Source organism: Nyctereutes procyonoides, unplaced genomic scaffold, assembly GCF_905146905.1.
Source record: "Nyctereutes procyonoides isolate TBG_1078 unplaced genomic scaffold, NYPRO_anot_genome, whole genome shotgun sequence".
NCBI lineage: Eukaryota > Metazoa > Chordata > Mammalia > Carnivora > Canidae > Nyctereutes > Nyctereutes procyonoides.
The window spans coordinates 3941854-3969400 of NW_026575128.1; the positions used below are offsets into that span (position 1 = coordinate 3941854).

Consider the following 27547-nt stretch of genomic DNA (forward strand, 5'->3'; position numbering starts at 1 on the left):
CGCAAGTGCGCAGGCGCGCGCGCCCTGCGGCGCATGAGCAGTGCGGCTCGGAGCCCGCCAGCCACGGTCTCGGGCGCCAGCTACGCCGCTGCCGCTGTCACTATGGCCCATTACAAAGTGAGGGGGGCGCGGCGTGGCTGGGGGCGTGCGGGCGGGAGCCAGCCGCTGGTCGGCCCCGGGAGGGCGTGGGGGCGCGCGCGCAGGTTTGGGGGGCCTGAGTAGCCAGGCGGAGGCGGAGGCGGGGCTGCCGGACTCCCAGCGCCTTCTTCCTGCTCCGGCCCCTGCGCTTCGGCCGCTGACCCGCCGTGTCTCCTCAGGCCGCCGACTCGAAGCGCGAGCAGTTCCGGAGGTACTTGGAGAAGTCGGGGGTGCTGGACACGCTGACCAAGGGTGAGCATGCGCCGGAGGGGGCTCCTCGTGTCCACGTCGTGCTCCTCGGCGCTGCGCCCCTGCCGGGCCGAGGCGCGGGGCGGGGGCGGGAGGGGCAGCAGGTGGGCGCTGCCAGGTGGGCCCGGGGCTCGGCGGGGACGCCGCCCGCGCCGGGCCACCGCGCTCTCCGGGCGGGGAGTGGAACTCTTGCAGCTGTTGCAAAGTCCCTCCAACTTCCGTTGCTTTGCCTCCAGCGGCCGCACAAGGCATGTTTGCTAAAGACCCTGAGATCCCAATCCCTCCCTCCTGACACTTTTTGCGGAGTCAAAATTAGGTAAAGCAGCATGTTTCCCCCCGGACAAAGGGCAAGGGGGAAAATGACCGGATTTCCAAAGTTGCGGATAAAAATAACCAGGTGAACCGAATCCCCCAAATAGGCGATTAAGAATCAGTTTGTGGTTTTACAGCCCCGCTTTCGTAGGCTATGCCAGTTCCTGCCCTGTGCAGATTTCCGAAGTAGAATTAGAGTTTAAAGAGCTTGAGGGCACATGAAAATGGTTATATTGTTTACACTTAAGATGGAAGCTGTGACACTGTATCTCTTTCTGGGGGGGGGGTGTATGTCTGTGTGTGCCTGTGTTCAAGACCTGAGATGAGGAAGGAGCTTGAAACTGCAGCGTTCCAGGAGACAGTTGGGCTACTGCTTATTAGCTCAGCAATAATGTGAATGCCTGCTATGTATCGTTCAACTCACTGGCTAGGACTTTCAAGGGTATAGAACAGAAAAGCTGTTCGGGATGATGACTGCGTCCACACGAGAAGCGTCTGGGAGATAATTTGGTAACTGCTCTTTGGCCAGAAGCAAAGCTTATTAGGAGAAAATCTGGGAGAGTAACAACTGGACCTTAGCACAAAGCAGGGCTTTTAATTCCCATACCTGGGCTGATGATTTTGAATTGCTACCTACCTTAGGTTTGGGTACTAGTTTCCTTCTATCTGCAATTAAATTAAATACAATTAATTAATACAATTAAATTTCAGCAAACATTACAGGAGTACTCTATGAAAGTGCTGTGCTCTGTCCTCTCTTGAAATGTCACAGAAACTTGGAATTTCAATACCGACCCCCCCAACCTTAAAAAAACTCCATGAGTTCTTTTCTTTCATTTGTTAAACTGTTTTATTCAGGTCTCTGTTCTAGGCACTGGGGATACATCAGTGGGGAAAGAAGAAAAGAAAGACCCTGCTCCAAATAAGCTTCTATTCTAGTTGGTGGAGACAGATAAATAAGTAGTGCCAGCCAGTGGGAATTGTTATGAATGAAAATACAGCAAAGGGGGATAAAGAGCAAGAGGTGGTGGGGGAAGGTTTCTTTTAAGTAACATTTGAGCAGAGATCTGAATGAAATGTGATGTCAAGAGTTCCAGGAAGTGCAAGGAGGCCAGGGTGACTGCATGAAATTAAAGACAGAATGTAGGAAGGCAGAGAAGTGACCTTGGCAGGGGGTAACAGCCTTGTGGCCATACATGGATCTTCCCTCATGAGACTGGAAACCACTGAAGGCTTCTTTTCTCTTGGTCACATCTATTGGCATCTAACTCCTCCATCTCTGTAGACTTCCAGTCTCCTCAATATCAGATAACATAGTGTCTACTGATGTGACCTATCTAAAATTTGATTTTTCAGCTCCAAACGTGGGTACTTTCCACAAATTTATGATTTTAATACAGCTTATTTCTAAGAGGATCTGAAACTGCTTCTAACATCAAAACACTATAAGGATGGCTAAAGATAAAGAGAAGTCATTTGGAAAAAGGCATTTGAGTACCACACTAACCTCTAAAAAATCCCACCTCTAAGGCAAAAAGGGAAACACCAGCTATCAAGTTCTTGTCTGATTAAAAGGAAGTATATTTCATCTATAGAAAAGCACAGGAAGCTTGACATTTACATTGTGTTCTGTAACTATCAAACTCATGGTAGCACTGACAGAAATTTAGAAGCTGAAAGAAATGGGGTGCAGAAGAGGTAGAAAGGCTAAGAGTTATTCATGTCTTATAGAGTTAGTTGGCAGAGATCAGTAGAAATTAGTGGAAGAAGAAACAGGCTTGAGTATGTAATTTAAAGAAAAACATATTGAAGGGAGAGGGGGCTGGTGATGTAAACATACCAGATTCTTAAAAAAACGGGTTGTAATACATTTAGAAGAGTATCAGAACTCAGTCCAGGTTGTTAAAAGTCATTGATTGTCATTTGACTTTTTCATACTGTGTATTATTTTGATGAATTACTAAAACTAAAAAAATAAAAAAGGAAACGTGTAAGTTTTACAGCAGTTCTTGGAGTCTAGAGATGCACATTTTTTTTGTGTGTGTAGTTACATTTTTGGCTTTAGTCATTTTTCAAAGGGTTCCATGCACAAAAATTTAACCACTGGTTTAGAGAGATTTTTGTCTGAGTAGTAAATCCTAGGAGGAATTTGTTCAATAGAAGATGAGAAAGGTAGTGCTGACATAAGCTTTTGGGTACAAACTAAAACATCTATTTTAATGTTGATCTGAGCATGTCGATTACTGGTAAAGTTTTTGGTTGGTGGTTATTTAGCATGTTGTATATGAAACTATTCTTGAAGCACACTTTGAATTCAAAGCTTCTTCCGGTAATTACCATAAGTCCTGTTGATTCTCCAAAATTTTTCTCAAATTAATCTACTTTGTTTTCACCCCTCCATCACGCTAGCGCAGGTTACTATCTTTTTCAGATCGATTAGGACACCTGCCTCTTAACTGCTCTTCCTGCCTTCATCCTTGTCCCACTCTGGATCTTTCACACAGCAGTCAAGAGCGATCCTGTCACTGTCCTGCTTAAACTGTTTAATTATATGCCTCCTGTTCTGAGCATCAAAGTCCAACCAAACTTGCTGGATCCTTCCTGGTCTGCCTCCTGACCACCTTGCCAGCTTCCTTCCCTGCCACATAGTTCATAGCTCCATCTAGCCATATTTGAATTTTCAGTTCCTCAATATGTTGTTCTCTTGCCCTCCCCACCCCCTCACCTTCCCATTTTATCTGAAACCCTCAGAGCCAAGTCTCACATCTTATTTCCCTTCATTGGGGAGCCTTCCCTGGTGCTTTGGGCTGAGTTAGGTGTTCTTCCAATGTGCTCCCATAATCCATCATCCTGTATTGCCGCTTGATGCTCTTTTTTTGTCTAGTTCCTTGCCTTTGCACTAGACTGTAAATTTGTTGAGAGCAGGGACCTTATCTGCCTTGTTTACCATGGTATGGCAGCCCTAGCAATGTGCTTGGCATATAATGGGCACTTAATATTTACTGGGCTATGGAATATAATTTCAGTCAAATTTAAGACTTTAATTGTTGCTTTTTTCTGCTTTTTGATTTGCAGTATTGGTAGCCTTATATGAAGAACCAGAGAAACCTAATAGTGCTTTGGAGTATCCTTTTCATCTTTCAAATCAGAAAAAGGACTTATTTTTGGAACTCTTATTTTTTCACATAAATAATATTTGAAATATTTTTGATGATTGAAAAAGTTACTTCAAGTTTTGTGATGATGATCTCTGGGTAAATGGTGGTGGTAAGATGGGGTGACCGTGATCAGAGATATTGATACTACTCTGAGATATTTCATTAGTTTCATTCAGCTCAAGTAAATTCTTAACTTTGATATTAGTTTCTTAAAGCATCACTTAGGAGCTGCTACCCCAGAAAATCCAGAAATAGAGCTGCTTCGCCTAGAATTGGCAGAAATGAAAGAAAAATATGAAGCTATTGTAGAAGAAAATAAAAAACTGAAAACAAAGGTAAATGTTTTAAAAGAGTTCATGTTAAAAATAATTTCATCTTTAATGATTATAAGATCAAAGCCTCACTAAAACGGATAGCAGGGAAGGGAGGGGGATTAATAATCTCAATTAACTGCAAGGCTGAACTGATGCCCTATCTAGAAAACCACAGACAGATAGTAAATAGGACAAGCTACGTGTGGTCAAGAAGAGGTTCTTAGGAACCTACATCAAGAAAAAGATGAGAGGGATGCCTGGGTGGCTCATTCGGTCTTGACTCTTGATCTTAGCTCAGGTCTTGATCTTAGTAGGGGGTGTGAGGTCAAGCCCTACACTAGGCTCCATGCAGAGCATGGTGCCTACTTAAAAAAAGATGAGAGTACTGGTTACTGCTGCTTATGAGTAAATGGAGGTTTCTGGGAGTCATGAACAGTTGATTTAAGTAGGTCAGTGTAGGGTCATTGCTTTGTGAATAGCACCTCTTAGAGTTGTGCAGTACATAATCTGCACAGTCGTATGTGTTGGCCTATCTCTATAAATTTGTTTGCACCTGATTTTGTCTATTTGCTAAAGTTTTCTCTTTGTTGAAACGCCTGTGAGAATTTTCATAAACTTCAAATTAGTCAACTCCAAGTCTTTGAGGTTTTTCCACATTTGAATCACATAACGCATTTTACATTAGGCATTTCTCATAATGTGATTTATCTTCTCAACAACCTTGCGAGATAAGTGAAACAGGTACACAGACCATTTTATATTTAGGAACTGAAAGCACTTTGAAGTCTAATTATCTTCTCAAATCTGACAGCTAATTGGAACAACCTAAATCTTAGCCTAGTGTTCTTTCAGGGAACCACAGCTTAGCATAACAGAAAATGCAGCATCTTAAATTATCCAGGATTCCACAACACAAATACCAGTTAACTTTTTGGCACTTTTAAGTCAAAGACATGAGCTGCTCTTCATTGACTGGCTAGATTAATATATTCTTTTTCCTGCTTTTTAAGAGAAAGTTCAGTCAACGTTTGGTAAAGAGAAAGATTAAGTACCTTGCCAGAAGCCACAACATCTTTGGGAAGATACAGATTATTGCATATCAAGTATTTGAGTAGTGTAGTCACGAACTGGAATTCAGTTTTGGTTTCCCAGTAATTTTAAAGGCTTTTATGAAAAGAGTTTTCTTTCTTTTTTTTTTTTTTTTAATTTTTATTTATTTATGATAGTCACAGAGAGAGAGAGAGAGAGAGAGGCAGAGACACAGGCAGAGGGAGAAGCAGGCTCCATGCACCGGGAGCCTGACGTGGGATTCGATCCCGGGTCTCCAGGATCGCGCCCTGGGCCAAAGGCAGGCGCCAAACCGCTGCGCCACCCAGGGATCCCTGAAAAGAGTTTTCATTAGACTTGATTGTATTAAATCTTAAATTGTATTAATCTTAAATGGTTTAAAAGGGATAGGATATTCATATAATAAGTTACTGATTCAGTAATTAAACTGAACATAATAGTTAACTACTCGTTTTGTTACTATTAAGTTTTTTTTTTACCCAACTTAGAATAAAATTCACCTAAACTCCTCTGTCTTTGCCCTATAGCTTGCTCAGTATGAACCACCTCAGGAGGAGAAGCGTGCTGAATAGGATTCTTCTCAGTTGAAAAGACACTGAAAAAATGGTTTTGTATGACTTGAATAGTTTGTATAGTATATAATCTTTTCTGAACAGATGCTCTAGAACTCTTTTAATATGTTGAATTCACCTATCACACTTTAACTGTTATAAACACATATACTTAGAATCATCAATAAAAACTCAATATAACTTTCTTTGGGTCTTAAAAGCAGGAGAATCCAAAGTGAATCCTGAAAAAAAATCTAAACACAGCCATTTAATTCATTACCTTAAAGGACATTGTTTATTTGTCTTACTAGGAATGATGGTACTGGTTGTATGTAGGCCAAGAAGTTCAGCATGGAACTGTTCCTTGGTTTAGTGCAGGATGTGAGCACAGGTACAGTCATTCTTTAAAATTAAGAGGACACTGTTGTTTATATCCTCTGTAGGTAGCTGGAGAGATCTGTGTGACAGAAGATGCTTTTGCATGGGTTCCCATGAATATTGTACTCTTGTTTATATATTGTGGAACAAATAACTCTTCTTTGCCACCACTTTGCCTTAGATAACCGTGTGTGTGCCAGTTTGAACTCTGACACCACGTTTCCTTCTATGCAATCATGCCCTATCTGATAATGTTGCCTTGCTTTGCTCTGTGCTTCAGTGGGTTCCAGCTGCACATTGGCCTATGTTGTTTTTCAATTTGCTATACTAGCAGTTACCCTGATTGTAATTTATATACCTTCAAACAGGATCACACTGTTCCCCTGTCTTACTTAGTTGCTTAATTGACTGAGCACAGAACTGAGGCAATATAAATTTCTGGGTTCTCGCACAAGCTGGGATAAGAAGGGGAATGAGCCATATATCGTGGAGAATTATAGTTTGCGGGTATAATTATATAGTGCTTTTTTCCCCTCAAAGTATTTTTCTAGCCTTGAATTCATTTTATCTTCATTATCCCTGTGAAGTAGGTAGGGCAGGTATGAGGGGAGGTTGGGTGCTGAATTTTTAGGCCAAAGACTGATATTAATACAAATTCTTCACTAACTATAGAACCTTGGGCACTTCAGTTAACTGCTCTGAGAGTCACTTTCCTCATCTGTTAAATGAGAAGAATAATATCAGTGCTGCCTACCTCACAGGGTTGTTGTGAGGGTCAAATGGAATGTATGTGAAAGATTTGTCAATGGTAAAGCACTATATTCTTGTTTGTTAGTCCTTTTCCTTTCTTTTGGAAGACCTATAGTCAGATGTTTCATTTTAGTGGTCATTTGTTTTCCTTACTGATTGACTGACATTATTAAGAGTCATCCTGTTTTGTGTATTCTAACCCTAATGTTAGAGAACCTGTCTTTACTGTGGTCAACACACACACAGAACACAGAATGCTCCAATGAAAGCTGATTTAACTAGCAAAAGCCTCAGCACAGCTAGGAACTGTGACCAAACTAATTGTAAAGGCATTTTAGTCAGTCATGTTGGCAAGAATGTGGCAATGGTCTGTGTCTCTTCTAGTCACAAGTTCGTTTTTGGAGGGGGGCCAGATACTGTTGGAAGAACATTCACTTGAATCAGTTTATCTTTTACCAATTTGAGTGCTTCCTACATGCTCAGCGGTAGGCTGAGTGCTGGGTGTTATAGAGATGAATGACTTGAAGTTAGTTATAGACATGTACATAAGCAATTACAATGAGGGATAGGAAGTGCTAAGAACCGTAAGAACAATAAAACATGGCCCCATGGGGATTTTGAGAGAGACAGACAGACAGACACTTGGCTTCTTTAAGCAGTTGCTATGACAGTCCCTTTGTGGAATAGAGACAGGCAGAATTTTTTCTGGCAGCCAACCCTCATTTGCTTTTCTCCCATGGGACTAGTATTAGGGTATATATGTCAGGTTGCTGTCTCTTGTACCATACTTTTGGACAGAACAGCAACCTGTGAGTTGGATAATCACACTTTGAAGGGGGAACCGACCTGTTTTAAACTGCTGTACCAGTCAGTGCTATTTAAGAATTCAGAGTCAGCCTGGCCTCTGGAGGTCCTCTTCATTTCTATCAAGGATATGGATGAAGAGAATGTACAAGAAGATGCTCAATGAAGTGGAAAAAGGATGTCATCCATTCAGCTCCTGCTATGCTTCAGCAGCCTTACCTTTAAAATGTAGATTTCATATCTTGCCTACCTCACTGGGTTGTTGTAAGGATCAAATTAAATATAATGGATGAAAAGTGCCTGGTAAACTGTAAAGGACTACATATGGGTCACATGGTGTAAAGCCAAATCTGTAAATGCCACAAAGTTGGCTGGTTGGTAAACTATAATTGAGACAAGCTGGAAAATGAGTAACTCAGGGTACCCTAACTTTTGGGCTTAAACCAAAAAGCTGAAATGTCAGGTCTTACGTTTAGGTTAAAAAATGCAGTGGTACAAGTTTAGGCACTAGGATTGCTGACAAAATACTAGTCCCAGTGATTATCAGTGTGAACCACATATACTCTGGATATTAAAAAAAAAAAATTCCATTCTGGAAAGCATTAATAGAAATACTGTCCAGGTGCTAAACAGGCATCCTGAAGGCTGTATTGGTCAGTATCGCATTGCAGGTGCCAGACATTTGGTAGATGTTGACAAACTCAGATGCGTGTAAAAAAGAGTGATCAATAGGGAGAAGGCATCTGGAAATACAAGGTTGTGCTGTCCAGTATGGTAGCCACTAGCCACATCTGGCAACTTAAAAGGTTAAAAAAAAAATTCAGTTCCTCAATCATAGTGGCAACATTTCAAATGCTCAATCCTCACTGGCTGCTATATTGAACATTATGGTTACAGAACAGTTCTATCATCACAGAAAGTTCTGGACATCACCAGAGAAGGGATGGTCAAAGGAACGGAGTATATTTAACGTGAACAGAAAGACTTAGTGGGTCTTGAAGACAGCAATCTAATATTTGAAAGGCTGTCATGAAAAGAGATGAAGACTGCTCCTGTGTTCCATTTTAAGCTCCAGGGAGTGTGATTTTTGGTCTGAAGAGAAGACTTTCAAACAACGTTCTACTTCGGTGGAAGTAGCTGCTTTTTTAGATAATATGCTCTCTTCCTTTGCAACATTGAAGTGTATGCTGATTTACCAGCTAGAGGTGCTATAAAGTGGACTCCCTTTAGGTGAGACATCGGACTAGACCGCTAAGGGATGTAGCCTACCTTTAACTTACAGCTTCACAAATAACGAAGTCCCAGACCGTCAAGAACATGCTTTCCGTTCATAATCAAGAAATTCGTCTCTTTGGAAAAAATCAGTGCCAACGCCATCACCTCCATTTTAAGAGGAGGCTCTTTAGTCAGATTTTCATTTCTAAAACCTGACTGTCCAGAGCGAACATTCCTGTAGCTTTCTGAAACGTATTTGGTGAAAGCATTTCAGTTTGCTTTCATTTTTCATCCCTTTGGTCTGTGATCCCAAAGTCCTAGAAGATGTAACGTTCTGTTGGGGGGGGGGGTAAGTTACATGAAAAGCAGATCTGGTGGGAAGGAGGGAGAAACAGTCCTTTTGAGTCTGAAGTGGTAGTAGTAAATAACCGCCGCCTGATGCTCTAGCTTGGCTGCTGTGGCTTTCTTCTCCGGGTCCTGCGACTTGCTAGATCCAGCTGTGCGTCACAGCCACGACTCGGCCTTTGGTTGAGGCTTCGCCCTCCCTCGGGCTGGCTCCTCCCCGCTCCCCTCGCACATCCCGACCGCATCCATCCATCTAGACCCACCCAGACGTCACCTCCGTACAGACTTTTCTCACCCAACTCCCGAGCATTTTTGTCTCTCTCTCTATATATATATATATATACACCCCCTTGACCTTTCCAGTTCCTATCTCGTACCGGAGCTACTTACGCGGACGGAGATCCCGAGCTCTGTTACTCTCCGAGCAACTGGAGGGCGGGCGGGGTCCGGGTCCGTTGCAGGCTTGTGTCCCCTTGTCCCCCGCAGGGCATCGCGGGCATCAGCCAATGCGGGTCGGGCGCGTGCCGCTGTAGGAGCGCCATCGGTTCTCCCCCCGCCCCCCCACGCCCGGGGGGCACCTCCCGCTGCGGCGGCCTCGGCAGCTCCCAGGAAGGCAGGGGCGCGGCGGGAGCGAGGCGCTCGCTAGGGCGGAGGGCAGAGGGCTCCGCCGGCCGGGCCGCCCTCCTCGTGACTCCTCCTCCCCCCTCCACGGCTCCGGGTCAGGTGATTCCGGGCACGTGACGGGCACCACCTACCCTGCTGCCCCCGAGTGGCAGCTCGGGCGGCCAATGAGGGGCCGGGCCTCGGCGCGGAGCCAATGGGAGCCGGGCTCCGGGGGGCGGGCCGCACGGCGGCGGCGGCTGCCGGGGGCGGCGGCGGCGGCGGCGGACTGGGGAGGCGGCGGCCTGGCTCGGCCTGGCCTGGCCTGTCAGGGCGCGGGCGGCGGCGGCTCCGGCACCATGTCCCTGCAGTACGGGGCGGAGGAGACGCCCCTGGCCGGCAGTTACGGCGCGGCCGACTCGTTCCCCAAGGACTTCGGCTACGGCGTGGAGGAGGAGGAAGAGGAGGCGGCGGCGGCGGGCGGCGGGGTCGGGGCGGGGGCCGGCGGCGGCTGTGGCCCGGGGGGCGCTGACAGCTCCAAGCCCAGGATCCTGCTCATGGGGCTGCGGCGCAGCGGCAAGTCCTCCATCCAGAAGGTGAGCGGCGCCGCGCCGGCCCCTCCTCTCGTTCCCCTCCCCCCTCCCGGGGGCTCGGGCGGCCGCCGGGCACGGACTTGGGGGGGGGGCGGGCTGCCCCGCGCGCTGGTTCTGGTCCGCGGAGCCCACGCCGAGGCCGCCGAGGCCGAGCGGTCCCCGCCGGCGGGACCGGCTGGAGCGAGGCAGGTGCCGACGGCGCCGCCCGGGACCCAGCCCCGCGGTCCTTTCGGAAACCGAGACGTACCCTGCGGTTGCAACTTGGAGAACTTGTCCGACTCCCTCCCCTGCCCTGCCCGGGTTTTGCGTGTTTTCTCCCACTTCTGGTGACCTGGGTTTGCAGGGCTTCCCAGGTGAGCCCCAGGGAGCAGCGCCGGGAAGAGCAGTGACCAAGCCACTCCTACTACGGGGGAGGCTTCACACCCCCGGGCCTGGAGGGCAGGGGCTGCTGCCGTGCCACCAGCTCTCGCACTTGGGGCCCGGCGACTGCAATCGCCGGTGACAGTCCCTCCCGTTCCGGGTGCGGATACGGACATCTGAGACCTCGAGAAATAGTTGCAGACCTCTGTCAGGCTCGTGTGCTTTCACTTCGGGTCTGTCAGGAGCAAATGGAGGGCCAGACCCTTTAGAGTAGGGGGTAAACTGAGGCAGGACTCCGTTGCCCATCCCTCTGACACACAACTGAGCCGGTAATGAAACGCCAGAAGCCTGGTCCGTCGCCCTTTCCACTCCGTTGCAAAGGTCTATTCAAAACAAATGTGTGTGAGATTTTGTAAACATGATGGTCCTTAAAAAAGAGTGGCCTTCTTCTGAGATTACTGGATTACTGTGTTTTATTTACTTCCGAATTTACTAGATTGCTGCGTTTTGTTTGTTTTTTTTCATCTCTACAAGCAGGTTTTGGTAAATTCGGGGTAGGATTTTTTTTTATTTTTTTAGCAAGCTGAATTTAATTCTTCTCACTTGTTACTCATTGACTAAACTGATAGTAACTACCCGTTTTTCTCTTCTACAAAGTAACAGCGAGACACAAATTTAGGTTTATGTTAGAGTTGTATGGATTGATTATCCTGATTCTTCTTTTCTTTTCTTTTTAAAGATTTTATTTATTTATTCATGAGAGACACACACGGGGGGGGGGGCGGGCAGAGACACAGGCAGAGGGAGAAGCAGGCTCCATGCAGGGAGCCCGATGTGGGACTCGATCTCGGGACTCCAGGGATCACACCCTGGGCCAAAGGCAGGCGCTAAACCGTTGAGCTACCCAGGGATCCCCCGATTATCCTGATTCTTAACAATTACTTTTACCACTTCTTTTTTCATGGGAGCTGTCTTTTCCCTGTCAACTCAACTCCCACCTACCCCCCAATATAATTTTCTGTTAGGTATAATTGCTGTCCATTTGGTTTCTTCCACAAGACTGCAGACTCGGTGAAGGCAGAGTCTAATCAGTCACCTTTCTGATTCTCAGAGCCTGATTTAGGCATTCCGATAAGTTTTCAGTGAACAAAAATTCTTAAACCTCAGCTATAAGCTTTTATAATCTTAAAGCAGATTATGGCAGAATTAATACATTTTTAATAGAAAAAATCGATTGACATGAGTAGAGGCATTCTACTCCTACTACTGGGATTGAATGAATGATGCAGAGAAAATAGACAAGTTTCAGCTCCAGAATAGGCTTGTTGGAGAATAATTTGGTGTCTTCTCATCTCATAGAAGTTAAAGGATAGTGAGTACTGAGGATACACTGTTCACTTTTTATCTCTTTTTAAATTTTTACTATAGGTTGAAATTCTCTATATGTTAATTCAGAGTGGAATTTTGAACTTTGAATACAAAGTTGAATAGTTATAAAATGACCTTTTTTCTTTGAACAGGTGGTGTTTCATAAAATGTCACCCAACGAGACACTCTTCTTGGAAAGTACCAACAAGATTTATAAAGATGACATTTCCAATAGCTCCTTTGTGAATTTCCAGATCTGGGATTTTCCTGGGCAAATGGACTTTTTTGACCCTACTTTTGACTACGAGATGATCTTCAGGGGAACAGGAGCACTGATATATGTCATTGATGCACAGGTAGTAGGAATAATGACGCTTATTTCTTTTTTCTGGTGTCAAAAGATGTAGACACAAAGGAAAGGTGTTTACCATCTTTATCATGTGCTTCTTGCAGCTTATTTCTTTGCTGGTAGATTCCTAGCAGTATGAGAGATGCAACCGCAGAGGTGTGTTTGGGAGCAGGCTGCCATCCTGCGAATTCAAAATATGCAATGATTAGGAGATAGTGGCTTATTATCTTTGAGTTCTAGTTAATGAGTAGTTCTCCACTTTTATTTGTCCAATAGTGGATATTGCTGTACTTCATTAACTATTATAGTAGTGATGTCACTCACTGGAAAGATCTCCTCGGTGCTTATATCTAAAGAGGAATAGGAGAACTGAGTAAATATTAAAGTGAATAGTTTTCTTGGTTGCCCAAATTGGGTTTGGCTTAACAAACATGTATTGAGGGCCTAGCAGGTGACAGGCCCTGAGATGAATGGGACATGTCCCTGACATTAAGAAGCTTACTTTTGTAAGTTTATAAACATTAGTTAGGAATGCTTTCTGAGTGACAGGCTCTGTAATCGATGCTTTCACATACATGATCCAACTTAATTTATTCTTCATGATACTGTGAGCTGGTTACGGTAATTCCAATTTTATGGATGAGTAAACTGAGATCTCAAATTTAAGTGACCTGCTTAAAGTCACACATCTAGTAAATGGCAGAGCTGGGATTACTTTTAAAAAATTCTATTCGGAAGACATGTCCATTTCCCTTTTTCTTTTTCTTATATTATGGATATTAAAAATTACAAGCATTAACTTGGTAATTGATTTTTTTTTTGTCTGGAGAGATTAAAGATTTAGAGAGATAAAGGAGGTTAATGTATTGGAATGTTTGGAGTATTTGTGAATGGTTAGGGTAATATATTTTCTGTGGTTGGGGAAAGAGGTGGTTTGAGGCTTTCTTAACTCGTTACTGACTTTTACAAGATTTCTTTTTAAAAAATATTTTGTTCTGACTTACAGGATGACTACATGGAGGCTTTAACAAGACTTCACATTACTGTTTCTAAAGCCTACAAAGTTAACCCAGACATGAATTTTGAGGTTTTTATTCACAAAGTTGATGGTCTGTCTGATGATCACAAAATAGAAACACAGAGGGACATTCATCAGAGGGCCAATGATGACCTTGCAGATGCTGGGCTAGAAAAACTCCACCTTAGGTAACAACATGTGTGTTTGATATGAGAGCCCTGAAAAATGTGTAAATGTATTCCCATCTCTGTCATTACAAACACATAGCTTTCTGTTACTGATAAACCCTTCCCGAATCTGTAATGTTCTTGATCACTTCTTTGTTGAATTCAGTTTTGGGAGTCTGATGTGATTTGAGAAGTTACTTTCCCAGTGTTTTGCATTTTCCTGGAGATTGAAGTTATACGAAGTGTTCTCATTGGTGCTTTTAGAAATTAATCTCAGGAGACTGGAATCAGCCTGTTTCCTCGTGGCATAAATCTGCGTTGGGACTCCCCTTTCTTGATTCCTTATTTTATTTTATTTATTTAATTTAATTTTATTTTTTTATTTTAATTTAATTTAATTTAATTTAATTTATTTTATATTTTATTTTTGCCTCATTTCAAGGACTGTCAGATTTGTAGAACTGTTGCTTGAGTCTTCACAGTATTTTCTTTTCAGTAGGAAAAGCCTTTTAAAGAGGGTACATTTTCAAGCCTGGATTCTTTTTTTTTTTTTAAATTCTATTTATTTATTTATTTATTTATTTATTTATTTATTTATTTATTTATTTATTTATTTATTTATTTAATCTATCTATCTATCTATCTATCTATCTATCTATCTATCTATCTATCTATTTATGATAGAGAGAGAGAGAGAGAGAGAGAGAAGCAGAGACACAGGCAGAGGGAGAAGCAGGCTCCATGCACCGGGAGCCCGATGTGGGATTCGATCCCGGGTCTCCAGGATCGCACCCTGGGCCAAAGGCAGGCGCTAAACCGCTGCGCCACCCAGGGATCCCTCAAGCCTGGATTCTAATGTATCTTGTATATGTTTTTAAAAACAGTTTATGCTTTTATGAATCTCTATTGTTTAGGTTAGCGACTTTATTCTATCAATCCGTTTAGGGTTCCTGTTAAGCTTAAAGAACTGATTCATAATTGTCTTTAAGAATTATTATTATTAAAGAACAACTACTAGAAAGGATTGATTTATTTATCTGCTGATGTTCTGAAAGTGTATGAGGAATATTTTCTATATTTTGCATTTTTTTGGTGGTATAGGTAGATATGAGTAATAAAAAGTGCCCAAGAAAATATTCTCTTGATGATATAAACAAGTTAAAGGGGAAGCAAGGGAGAGACACATGTGTAGCTATTTCCTTAACCCTGGTCTCTTACGGTGACTTCCTGATAGCCTCAAGCCAACCCCTGTCCCTACCCCTAATATTCCTTAGGGCCTCAGGCTCCAAGGTCTTTCAGTTACTTTTCTAGGAAATACTGTAGAAAAAGTCTTTATTGATCTGTAGTTTGTCTGGATTGAAATTTTAAAATACTTTCCAGTAATTCATGCTTAAAAAAATTCAATATTTGTAAGATAAAATTGCCTCCCTATGAAATTCCTCAATCTTACTTTTTGGAAATCTATTAACAATGGATTTTAGGCTGCGATTGTCCTGTGTCCTCTAGTGTACATGGGGATTCTCTTAATCCTCTTTACACCACTTCTGTGTCCCTTTTTGGGGCTTCCCACCCCAGTGGTACACACCATCCCTTTCTCTAGTTCCTTATAGGGCCTGAGGCCTTGTTAACCTCTGTAGAATCTTTGCGCTGAGCTTTTATTAATTACTAGCATGCCTCTGGATTAGGCTCTATTTGATTTCCGGAAACTCAGCATACTAAAATGCCCTGTATGGTGTACAGCCCATGTCCCTATCTATTTCCAAGCCTCACAGTTCCTCAAGGACCTTTCCACATTGCTAACCTTTTTGCCTAAGGGAAACAATAAAATATTCCTTTGTCCCTAGTGTGTGTATGGGGTCATTTTGGCTTCATTTGTTTTGTTGCTCTAACTTCGGGAGTCAAGCTTCATCTTGCATAGGGTTAGGTTCCTAGGTCAGCGTCTTTGAAGTATTTTTAAGTTGCTTGTAAAGTTTGATATCCACAGTTCTGTATTTTCTGACTTCGTAATATATACTTATAAATAAACAGAACAACTATTAACGAGGAATGTACTCCCTGAGCTAAAAAGCAGGTAAAATTGTCTCTATTGTTTAAAATGTTCAGGGTCTCTCTCATATATGTTTTGTTAAATCTGTGGATGTTACTTCTCCACCATATGTCATTTTAAGGCCACCAGATTCCTGTTCCTTTCCTGTTCTCTTTAGGGCCCCAGCTCCTATCCTTCTAATCTAAATTCGAAGCTTCAATTGTGTGCATTTGTTTATTGAACAAATATTTATGAGCACTGTTCAGGACAGGGGGGGTTATAGCTATGAGCAAAGCCGTCAAAGTCTCTGTCCTCATGGACCTTATGTTCTAATGAATGAGACAACTCAAAAGCACTTATAAAATAAATGTGTAATATAGTTTGAGGTACTTAATGGTACTATGCAGAAAAATTCAGGGAAAGGACTGCTGTTTTAGGTAGAGAGGTCAGGAAAGAGCTTTGTGAAGAAATGACATTTTAGTAGAAACCTGAATTATATTGCTAAATAAATGTAACCCCTCTTTCTGTGCTCTCCCTTGGTTTTTGTCTTAGTTTTTATCAGTACGGGCTTAGGGATCCAGGTTTTTTTGGGCCAGGTTGCAAAGACTTAGGTGACTATTCAGGTTTCTGCATCTGGAAATGCTTGCCTGGGTACTAGGAAATCGCCCTCTTTTGTAAATGGTGTAAAGCAATGGATAGTTACAAGCCAGGTGGTAAAGCTCCGTGGGTCTTTTTGAACAGTGGGGACAACAGGCAAGATAAAAAGGCTTTATTTGAACTTAGTGACATCACATGTTAGGAAACTTAAAATTTTGTATTTTATGATAATTGTCATGGAACTTAAGATATTTTTCAAATTAATTAAACTGTGTTGTGTTTTTCAGCTTTTATCTGACTAGTATCTATGACCATTCGATATTTGAAGCCTTTAGTAAGGTGGTGCAGAAACTCATCCCACAACTGCCGACCTTGGAAAACCTATTAAATATCTTTATATCAGTAAGTGAGCTAATTCACTATAATTTCCGATTCCATTTTCTTGAATATATTTGTGTATTCAAATTCTCCAAAAAATGGTTTGAATTAGTCTGAATCAGGCTGAAGACTAATGACACACATAACATGCAAAATAAATCATAAGAACGTTAAAAAAATGGCTTATTTTCTGAGTTCTTTCCTTACAGCTTATCCTTTTGGTCTTAAAATGAGATGAAAATTTTTTCAGACTTTCTTAATTAATAAAAGTTTTCATGATAAAAATCTTCATAATATCTGTTTCCTGAATGAAGAGTAGTAACTGGAAAAGACTGGGTTTTGGGAATTTGACTCTGCTTAATCTCTGCTTTATAGGAGGTCACATTGAAAAATTGATCTTTCCTTTCCTTGCTAACTGTAATCTTAGTGTCATATTTCTTATTTTGAGGATTCAGCTTAATAAAAAGGATGTTCCTCAATTAATATAAGACTCAACTATTATATTTTTCTAGGCATTACTTTGAAGGACTCAGGGTGTAGCGATCCCCAGTTCTTTTGGGCTTTGGGGTTATGCTAGATGTTGACATCAAACTAATTCTTTATGTTTTGTTAATTGCCATGGAAAGCCTTTCTGGTAGCAAGCTCATTCAAATCAGGGATTATTGTAACAAAAAGGATTATTGAAAATGTAGCACAACTTGATTTTTGGAGGATTTTTTTTTTGTTAATGTTTTTTGGTGTAGTGTCTTAGCAAACAATTCATTTAAGTAGAGGAGGAAGAAAAAACAAATTTAGTGCAGTTCAGTCAGTAAATCAGATAAATAATTCCACTTTCATTCTTTGGATAACAGAAGTGTCTCTCAACCAAATACTATTTGCTTGTTTGGTACGGGGTTATACAATTAAAAATATCTTTGTGTATTAATCAGTAATTTCAGGATCTTAGGTAAATTACAAATTTTGACTCTTAAAACTGAATACTTCCCCAATTTTGTTTTTCCAAGAATTCAGGTATTGAAAAAGCTTTTCTCTTCGATGTTGTCAGCAAAATCTACATTGCAACAGACAGTTCTCCTGTGGATATGCAATCTTATGAACTTTGCTGTGACATGATTGATGTTGTAATTGATGTGTCTTGTATATATGGGTAAGTTATGTATATACTTTTGCAAGGTCTCAGACTGGTGGAAAACTACCTGTTTGGTTTGTCAGGGATTAATTTTTGAGGCCTCTAGCAGGTATCATATGGAATGGAATTGTTCTGACCATTGCTTAAACTTGGAGCTTGATTTCCCTGTAGATAGATGGCTAGGTCTTACTGCTTCAGAGAGGATGGGTAAGAGCAGTTGAAAAAGTGTGCTTGAGCCAGATTTAATTGTTACTGAAAGTTTCTCCTGCCATTTTTCTTAAAAAGATTTTATTTATTCATGAGAGACAGAGGCAGAGACACAGGCAGAGGGAGGAGAAGCAGGCTCTATGCAAGGAACCCGATATGGGACTCGATCCTGGGACTCCAGGATCAGGCTCTGAGCCAAAGGTAGATAGTCAACTGCTGAGCCACCCAGGCGTCCCATCTCCTGCCATTTTTTGAGGGGTTTGCACTGTGTCTTCTCCCTTAGGGGCTTTGCTAGATCAAAAAAGTAGATTGATTAACTTAAAACATTTTGAAAAACAGAATTAAGTACTGCTTTCTGATTTAACTTCAGGCTTTATGGAAATGAGGGATCCTGATCTTTCAGACAGCTAAGAAACCAGGAAATCAGAATTTTGGATGTCAGGAGGACTTACACATAGAAGAAAAATTTGACCCAAACCTCTGAGTATCCAAAATAAATGTCTAAAATGTAAACTCTTTCTTTATGTAAATTCATCAAACTCCATACAGAGATTTATAAATGCCAGCAAAGGTGTGATTTTGTGGAATAGTCTAGAGGACAAGTGAAAACTTTGGAGAATTACTGGTATTTCAAAAGCCAACAACCTTGTTCCTAACAGCCCTGATCCCCCTCCCATATGAACATCAGCACTCCCAAGACACTTTCCGATGCGCTAACATAATCTCTGCTTTCTGTTTCCTTTATCTGTTCCCTTCTTCACCTGGTCTGGTCTTCTCTCTCTGTCCCTGCCCTTCACCTTGGTCTCTCAGCCTAATTTGTTGGTGTCTTTCTACAGCTGACTGAGTAGGAGAATGCATTTCTCTCACATGTTCTTTACTTGTCTATTCCTGTCTTCTATTTATTTTTTCCTTTTGTGGTTACGTGCTCTCCTTTGCTCTTTTTCCATAATGAAACTGTGATTTTTATCTTTGTTGTATTATTCAGTAAAGTTTCATGTTCCCATTCCTGAGTTAAAAAATGGATGAATAGAACACTTGTTTTTTCTTTAAAAGAAGTGAAAATTTCGTAACTTTTTTTTTATAATTTAAAAATCAAATTTAATTGCAAAGGTTTTTTTTCGTATAAGGTACATTGTAAAATCCATTATGTTATAAAGCACATCAAACTTTTTTTTTTTAAGATTTTATTTATTTGAAAGTGAGTGAGAGAACACGAGCAGGAGAGAGGGGCAGAGGGAGAAGCAGGCTCCCCACTGAGTAGGGAACTCAATGTGGTGGTCCATCCCAGGACCTCAGGATCAAGACCTAAGTCGAAGGCAGACACTTAACCAACTGAGCCACCCAGGTGCCCCTTTAAGGCACATTATAAAAGGGAAGAAAAAATATTCAATATCTCATTTTTTTTAAAGATTTTATTTATTCATGAGAGAGGGGGGGAAAGGGGGAGGGGGAGGGAGAGGCAGAGGGAGAAGCAGGCTCCATGCAGGGAGCCCGATATGGGACTCGATCCCGGGACTCCAGAATCACGCCCTGGGCTGAAGGCAGGGGCTAAACTGAGCCACCCAGGGATCCCTCATTATTTCATTCTTAACACAATCCATGCATGCAGTTTGGTGTGCTTTATTATGTTTGCTTCTTCCTTTAGTCTTGATTACATTTTTTGAAGGAGAACTGCATATAATTTTGAGAGTTCTAGTAAAAATAATAGCTTTCAGACCCTGATGGCTCACTTTGTAAGCATTAGGATTCCACAGTATCTTTGATAGACTATATTCATTTTAGTTTTTAATACTTTTTTTTCCTACGAAATGGGAGTTTTCTTATGTTAGGTCCTTTTTTATTTGTATACTGCATCAGTACAGATTAGTGTGAGGGGAGATGTGAAATCTATATTCCATGCATCCTAGGTAACCAGGGTGAAGGTGTGCACACATGGGATACTGCATCCTAGTCTGGGAACCCTATTTTCTCTTCTCTTCTCTCTCTTCTCTTCTCTTCTCTTCTCTTCTCTTCTCTTCTCTTCTCTTCTCTTCTCTTCTCTCTTCTCTTCTCTTTTCTCTTCTTTCTTTTTTCTTTCTTTTCCTTCTTTTTTTCTTCTTCTTTTCTTGTAGACTCTATGCCCAGCATGGACCCCAAGTGGGACTTGAACTCCCGACCTGAGATCAAGACCTGAGCTGAGATCAAGAGTTGCACTCCTAATCAATTGAGCTACATTGGCACCCTTGGGAACCCTATTTCTTAAACGAGAACTTCTGTTGCTGTATATTAAAGCCAGTATTTTTTCTTAAAAGACACTTGGGAAACGGTGGAAAGACTTGTCATTGTGCAAATTAAATGTGACAAAATACGTCGTTGGGAAACCCATAATGAATACTTTCTTTTAAAACAGGTTAAAGGAAGATGGAAGTGGAAGTGCTTATGACAAAGAATCTATGGCAATTATCAAGCTGAATAATACAACTGTCCTTTATTTAAAGGAAGTGACTAAATTTTTGGCACTGGTCTGCATTCTTAGGGAAGAAAGTTTTGAACGAAAAGGTAATGGCATTTTAAAAGGCATTTTTTATGTTACATTCTTTGTAATAATTTATTAGGTTTTTGAAAAATCAGAGAAAACGATATTGCAGTGTTAGGTAATTTTCAGCTCAAACTACTTCTGTCTCTTCCTTTCCAGATCTAGTCCAGACTTTATCCTCCACTTGATCTTTTATGTTAAATCAAGTATTTAATTCCAGCCTTTCTGATTTGGGTCCTTTTAATACATGTCTAAATGCCGGCAGTTGGGCTACCACCTGTACCTGTTTACTGAGATGATTCTTTGGCAGGTTCCCAGGTTACCTTCTTGCTTTATGCAGAGATGGTCCCTCATTCTGTAGCCCTTCAGCCTTCTGAAGCGTGTGGTCCTGCCAGTCCCTCCTTTCTTGAAGTTTCCCTCTCACTTTGCTTCTCTAAAGCTAAGCTCTCCACGTTATTTTATGTATTTGTTTCTCTGACCTACACTTCTGTTTCTTCTGACCTTTTTTCTCAGCTCTGAGCCTTCTTCACAGCCAATCCTTTTGCTTGCTTCTTCCGTTATTCTCCTGGTCAGCTCATTCAAGCCATGGTTTCAGTTAATTTTCTCTATGTGGTTGATCGAAAAATTCACCTTTCCAGGTCTGACTTGGACCCATATTCCAGTCCCATATTTGGAGCTGTTAGTAAGACGTTTTCACTTAAATATTTTATTGTCTTGTACATGGCGTCAGAAGTGATGAAAATTTTCCCCTCTGTTTTATGACCCTCTCGGCTACCGTAGTGCTGTTACCAGTTACGACATTTTCTGGTACCCAAGCTCAGATATATCGTAGTCAGGTGATGATTGTGTGGTGGTACCACGAAGGGGCCCCTGTGGGGCATTTCAGAGAGGACCTTCCTTCTGTGTTCTCCATTTTCGATTCTTTTCGTGTATTGTTTACATTGAATTTTCACCAAATTTTATTTGTTTCTTGGGTTTCCTTTCTACCCCCACTGTCCGCGCCCCCAGTGCAGGTCCTCATCCCTGCAGGCCCATGGCGCTGCAGTCATGTCCTCCTTGAGGTTATGCGCTCAGCCTGTGTTTCGAGGGGCTAGGATGTGTTGTCTTTTATTCCAAAGGCAGATTGACTTTCAGGAAGTTACTTTCAATATGTTATTTCATTACTCAAGGATGCATCCTCGCTCTCTGTTCACTGTAACAAGTACCTGCTCTATGGTCTGCATTTTTAATATTAATTTATATGGGGTGAATTAATATTCCACTAATGTTAATATTAATGAACTCTGTCAGATACACACAATTTTTGGATAAACAAAAATGTGTGTATTCACCTTTGAGCTCCAGAACTGAAACATGGCAGAGACATAGTTGTCTTCTATGTATGTCTCATTTGGAAGTCTCTTCCTGTGCTATGTGGAATGTAGTAGTTAATTTTCCCATTTATGATGTATTCTTTTACTTTGTATCTTCCTTAACCAATACAGAGTTTTGTATTGTGTATCTCTGTGTAAATGATGCAGAAGACTACTTACATTTTTACAGCTTGCTCACTCTTTTCACTCATTATCTTGAGATTTATTTGTGTTGGTAAATGTAGCTTTAGTTCATTCTTTCATTTTCACTCCACACCATAACATGCAGGCTAAATATACCACATTTATTTTCTTCTTGCTGGACACATAGATTGTTTTTAAAATCACAAGTAGCGGGGTGCCTGGGTGGCTCAGTTGGTTAAGTATCTGCCTTGGGGCAGATCTCGGGGTCCTGGGATTGGGCTTCCTGCTCAGCGGGGAGCCTGCTTCTCCCTCCCCCTCTATCCCTCCCCACCACTTATGCTCTCTCTCTCATTTGCTTTCTGAAATAAATGGATAAAATCTTAATAAAATAAAATCCAAATAACTTTGTGAAAAATACTCAAATGCAACACATGAATATGTTTCCCTTTGTATGTGTGGAGAGTTTCTCTTAGAACATATTTAGTAGTGGAATTTAGAGAGATGTATTCATACGTCTTCAACTTTATTAAACATTGCTCTCCCAAGTGGCTTTCCCATTTTTGCCCCTGGCAGTACTGTGTGGTGGTTCTTGTCACTTCATGTCCTTGATAATGCTTGCAATCTGTTAAATGCAAAATGGTATTTCATTTTGAGGTTCTAATTTTTACTTCTTTTTTAAAAAAATATTTATTTATTCATGAGAGACACAGAGAAAGTAGCAGAGACATAGGCAGAGGGAGAGGGAAAAGCAGGCTTCCTGCAGGGAGCCCGAATAGGGGACCCGATCCCAGGATCCCGGGATCATGACCTGAGCCAAAGGTAGACGTTCAACCACTGAGCCACCCAGGAGCCCTAATTTTTACTTCTTTATTTTAGAGATTTTATTTATCTGACACAGAGAAAGCACACAAGCAGGGGGAGTGGGAAAGGGAGAAGCAGCCTCCCTGCCAAGCAAGGAGCCCAATGTGGGGCTCAATTCTGGGACCCCGGGATCACGACTTGTGCTGAAGGCAGACGTTTAATGGACTGAGCTACCCAAGCACCCCCAATTTTTATACTTCTTTAATTACTACTTAGGGCGGGCATTTTCTTCATGACAGGTACCTTTTATACCAGTTCAGGTTTCTTCTTTGGTAATTTACCCGTTTCATGTTACCTTTATCCTTTTTATACTTCTTAGGAGTTCTTTATTTTTCTGCATTCTAATCTGAGAAATTAAAACAAAAAGGTTTTGGTTATGGAAATTTTAAAATTTATCCAAAAGTAGAGCAACACAGTGAGTGTCCATGTGCCCATCCTCCTGCTTCTGCAGTCACAAGCATATGATCAGTCTTGTTTCCTGTTTATCCTATCAGCTTAATTATTATTTTTTACCCTTTTGTTGTAGAAACTGTCAAACATAAAACAGAGGGAAGATAACAGAATGAACCCCTTTTGTCTATCACCCAGATTGGATAACTATCAAAATCATAGCCAATCTTACTTCATTTCTGTACCTCTTTCCCTACTGGATTATTCTGAAACAAATCTTTGACTTGATTAAATAATTTTGTCTCTACAGATTTCAGTAGGTATCTGTAACAGTACTATTAATAAAACATTAAACCTAACGGTACCATTGATAAACATAAAAAAATGAACAGTGCTTTCATAATATCACATCGCTGGCGAGAGTTCAGATTTCCCGGATTGTCAGTTTTATTTTACCATTTTCCTAGAAGTCATTTTTAATGTAGTTAAACTTCAGAATTTTTATAGTTTATTTTTTCTGAGCCTGAAGGACCTCCTGGATTTGGCTCTAATCCACTTATTCAGACTTGATTCTCAGTACTTCCCAGTGAGAATTCTCTGCTCCTTTCCCCAGTCATACCAGTTTCTTTCCTGTCTCCCACCTGTGCCATGTTCTCATTGCCAGCTCCCTGCTGTTTTTTTTTTTTTAATATTGTCTTTCCTGCCTAATTAAATCTTGCCTGTATCCCCAAAGTTCTGCCTCATTCCTGAGGCTTTCATTGGCTGCTTTTGCCCTGTCCTGGGCTCTTCTTCCTGTAGTCATTTTGACACCATGTTGTTTTGATTTGTGTCTTGTGTGGTCATCTTCATGTCCTAGTATCCTCAAGGGCATTGATGCTTCTCTTTCTGATCTGTAATTCTTCTGACTAGCTTCCTTTTTTTAAAAAAAAAAAAAGATTTTATTTTTTCAAGAGAGACACGGAGGCAGAGACACAGGCAGAGGGAGAAGCAGGCTTCATGCAGGGAGCCCGATGCAGGACTCGATCCCAGGACCCTGGGATCACTACCTGAGCCGAAGGCAGATGCTTAACTACTGAGCCACCCAGGTGCCCCCTCACTGGCTTCTATTCTTAAGGTCACCTCATAGTTCACAATGGCTCCTGGAGCTCTGTATTCTAGGCAAGGAGGAGGAACAAGGCTGGGGATGGAATACATCCTTTTCCTTTTAAGATTTCACAGAGGTCCGGTGTGCTTGCACTTATCTCAGTGGCCAGAATTGGTCGTGTGGCCCTACATAACTGCAAGGGAGGCTGAGAAGTGCAATGTGTTAGCTGAGCACCATTGTGCTCATCCAAAATTGGGTTTCTGTTACTGAGGAGGAAGGGGGAACATGGATTTTTGATAGGCAGCTAGCCATTTGTGTCATAAAGTAGAACTGTTTGACCAAAGTCTTACTTGGAAGCCAGTTCTTGAAACCGACGAAGAAGGAGCCGTGTTGCCTGGAGAGCAGTCTAGGCTGCCTGAGGCTCTGGCTGGTGGGCCTCTCGGGGACCTCTGGGACCCCTGGGCTCCTCTGAACAGTCTGCCAAACTACTGCTCCAACCCTTCCCTTCAGCTCCTCGCTGGCTGCCCGAAAGACTTGTGAAAGGAAAAGCTTGATACTTTGAAGAGTATTTTACTTTCACTTTAGGTTTTATTGTAGATTTTCATAGCAAATTTACCTTCCTAATTGTTTTATTTATTTACCCAGCTCGTTCCCAGGCCCCAGAGGTAGCCAGTGTTAACAGTGTGGGTATACGCTTTATCATGTTTCTAACAGAGCACATTCCTCAGTGGGATGTGTATCTAAAAATACATACCAGTTTTTTTCTTTTGTTACCAAATATTTTTTAACAGATAACTTCACAGTTGACATTCAGGGGGCCTGATCTTCCTTTACTCTTTTGCAGGTTTAATAGACTACAACTTCCACTGTTTCCGGAAAGCTATTCATGAGGTTTTTGAGGTGGGTGTGACCTCTCACAGGAGCTGTGGTCACCAGACAAGTGCCCCCAGCCTGAAATCGCTGACACACAATGGCACGCCGCGAAATGCCATCTAGCCTGAATTCCAGCTGTCGGGGCTCTGTGCCAGCTTACTCTTCACTCCAGGGTCAGATGCCACGTGCTACAGGACAGGGAGCTGCCGCTTGTGGGAATCCTGGTGCCTGTCCCACTAGAGACAAGGGGTAGAGTTTCTCATTTGGATGAAGACCCCCTTCAACCAGTGGTGTGCAACTGAAGCTACTATTTCTTTTTTTTTAAAAAAAAAAAAAGGCAAAAAAGAATTCTAGAGACCACAGAACTCAGTGTGTCTTTCTCCTCTTTGGGGTCCTATTTTGAGTAGTTGGGATATTTTGGACCTGGCGATAACACCACTTACCCATCCTTACCAGAGAATGTTGCTGTCAATTACCAGTTGGAAATAATAGAAAGAACTGAATTTTTATATGCTTCACTTAGGTTTTCATTTGAGTAGTCTCTAAAAATCCTGCCTTGCTTAAGTTCTAACACTGCCTCTCAGATTTCAATTTTGGACATTACACACCTAAGACATTTTAAATGCATTTGCTTGCTAACTCAGAAGACATGATCTGACCGCAGCAAAGGACATTCCTTGTATTTGTTACTGAAGAAACGAGAAAGTTTTATGCTGCATCAGTTTGAGAGCAAGGCTCAACAGTGGCTGCTGCATTAGTTCTCTTGAAGTGTTGAAGAAACTTTAAAACAGAAGAAGTTTGCACCTGTGTTTTGGGTACCAGATATCTGGGTTCCTTCTCCTCCATTAGATAAGTGATCATGATCAGTGTAATGATGGGAATTTTAAAAATTTGTTTTCCCCACAATTTCCTCCTCCTAGGGGAGATACTCATCATGTCATTGAAATACTTAGCTCACATCTCTTTAAACTTGGTACCAGCCGCTACATACCTTTTATTCTAAGCTATCTAGATTCTCTAAGAATTGCTGTTTTGTTGGCCATGAATGACCCTAATAAGGCACTGGTGGACTGTCCACTGGGAGTTGGAGAGAGCACATGGCACCACAACATGTGTCATTAAACATACTTTGTCTCCAGTATTCTGACACCGAGTGTCAACTGTGGTACTTTCTTCACCTAGGATATTAATTCATAATTATTTCTTTTTGTTGATGGTTGATACCCTGTCCATTGATTTAAAGTGACACATTATTTTTATTCGACATGCCCAGTAGTCCTGTATTCCAAAGCCACTGGACCACTTGAGTACATAAGTGCCGCTGTTTAATGAAATGTGTATATTCAGGTCTGTAAACCTAACAGTGTGACTTGCAGCGCTTCCTGCAGATGATTCTGACTGTTGAGTATTTACATGGACCATGGGGATATCCAAAAGAAAATGCTTTTATATTTATAGATTATTTCACTGAACTATACAAAATGGGTATCAATAAATGTATTTACTCCAAAATCAGTTTTTTATTTGCCTGAAATAAGAGGGTGGGGTGATGGGACTTTGGGTCGTTTCACTTTATCATTCTAGCATCCATTTCTTTTGCTGCTTCAGATGGTTAGCATGCTATATGTTTTAGGACTTCAAGCTCTGTCCCAGTGCTGCAGGAATTTCATGCTTTGTGTCCAAACACTTCTCCTGGCCTATTCCTGCTTAGTGTAGGAGGTCCAGGCCTAGGTGAAAACGGTTTTTTGGTTGTAGTGTTTCATACCAACAAATCTCTTGTGAGGAATAACTGATGTGCTATAGCCAAGCCAGGGTGCAGGGGTAAAGAGATGAATTAGGTGAAACACCATCTAAAAATTCTGTACCAATTCCAGCTTGTTCATTTCTTCCATTTCGTGGGATACTCATTACTGAACCTTAAGTGTCAGGTGAGATCTACGCTGATTGGCGTAGAGTATACGTTAGTTTATAGAAGGGAGGAAGGTGGATAGAGATCGAAAGATCTTTTGATTTTCATGATTGGATTACTTTAGAATTCAATTTTAAAACTTTGAAACGGAAATCACAAAAACATTAAAAACCCCACCCAAACCTCTTAAAATACTATCTAATCCTGTATCTTTTTCCAAATTATGGAAACAGAAGTGCAGAGGAGTAGAGAAGCTTGTCTAGGATGACCATATAAATTAAACTCCAAACCGGGATACTATTGAGATAGAAGGGATGCTGTTAATCATGATGCCAGAGCGACAGG

The 27547-nt window shown here is 41.7% G+C and overlaps 2 protein-coding genes across 2 annotated transcripts; both read left to right on the plus strand.

Moving 5' to 3' along the window:
• The first annotated feature begins 25 nt into the window (after positions 1-25).
• On the plus strand, positions 26-6995 carry MYCBP (MYC binding protein). Its single transcript, XM_055341984.1, has 5 exons — positions 26-117; positions 318-390; positions 3775-3823; positions 4063-4192; positions 5767-6995. Exons 1-5 carry the CDS (start codon positions 34-36, stop codon positions 5809-5811), a joined length of 381 nt encoding a protein of 126 aa, XP_055197959.1. The 5' UTR covers positions 26-33; the 3' UTR covers positions 5812-6995.
• A 3161-nt stretch (positions 6996-10156) lies between these two features.
• RRAGC (Ras related GTP binding C) lies at positions 10157-26805 on the plus strand. The gene is made up of 7 exons (XM_055341985.1): positions 10157-10478; positions 12356-12559; positions 13559-13758; positions 16648-16762; positions 17743-17885; positions 20464-20612; positions 25265-26805. The coding sequence occupies exons 1-7, from the start codon at positions 10242-10244 to the stop codon at positions 25414-25416; spliced, it is 1200 nt and encodes a 399-aa protein (XP_055197960.1). The 5' UTR covers positions 10157-10241; the 3' UTR covers positions 25417-26805.
• Positions 26806-27547: the final 742 nt, after the last annotated feature.

What these genes read in the sequence shown, in the direction of transcription:
- MYCBP (XM_055341984.1), top strand. Translation starts at nt 34, where the DNA reads ATGAGCAGTGCGGCTCGGAGCCCGCCAGCCACGGTCTCGGGCGCCAGC. An exon ending in GCTGGACACGCTGACCAAGG is followed by an intron (nt 391 to 3,774) that starts GTGAGCATGCGC and finishes TTTGATTTGCAG; the next exon opens with TATTGGTAGCCTTATATGAA. An exon ending in AAACCTAATAGTGCTTTGGA is followed by an intron (nt 3,824 to 4,062) that starts GTATCCTTTTCA and finishes CTTTGATATTAG; the next exon opens with TTTCTTAAAGCATCACTTAG.
- RRAGC (XM_055341985.1), top strand. Translation starts at nt 10,242, where the DNA reads ATGTCCCTGCAGTACGGGGCGGAGGAGACGCCCCTGGCCGGCAGTTAC. An exon ending in TATATGTCATTGATGCACAG is followed by an intron (nt 12,560 to 13,558) that starts GTAGTAGGAATA and finishes TCTGACTTACAG; the next exon opens with GATGACTACATGGAGGCTTT. An exon ending in TATTAAATATCTTTATATCA is followed by an intron (nt 16,763 to 17,742) that starts GTAAGTGAGCTA and finishes TGTTTTTCCAAG; the next exon opens with AATTCAGGTATTGAAAAAGC.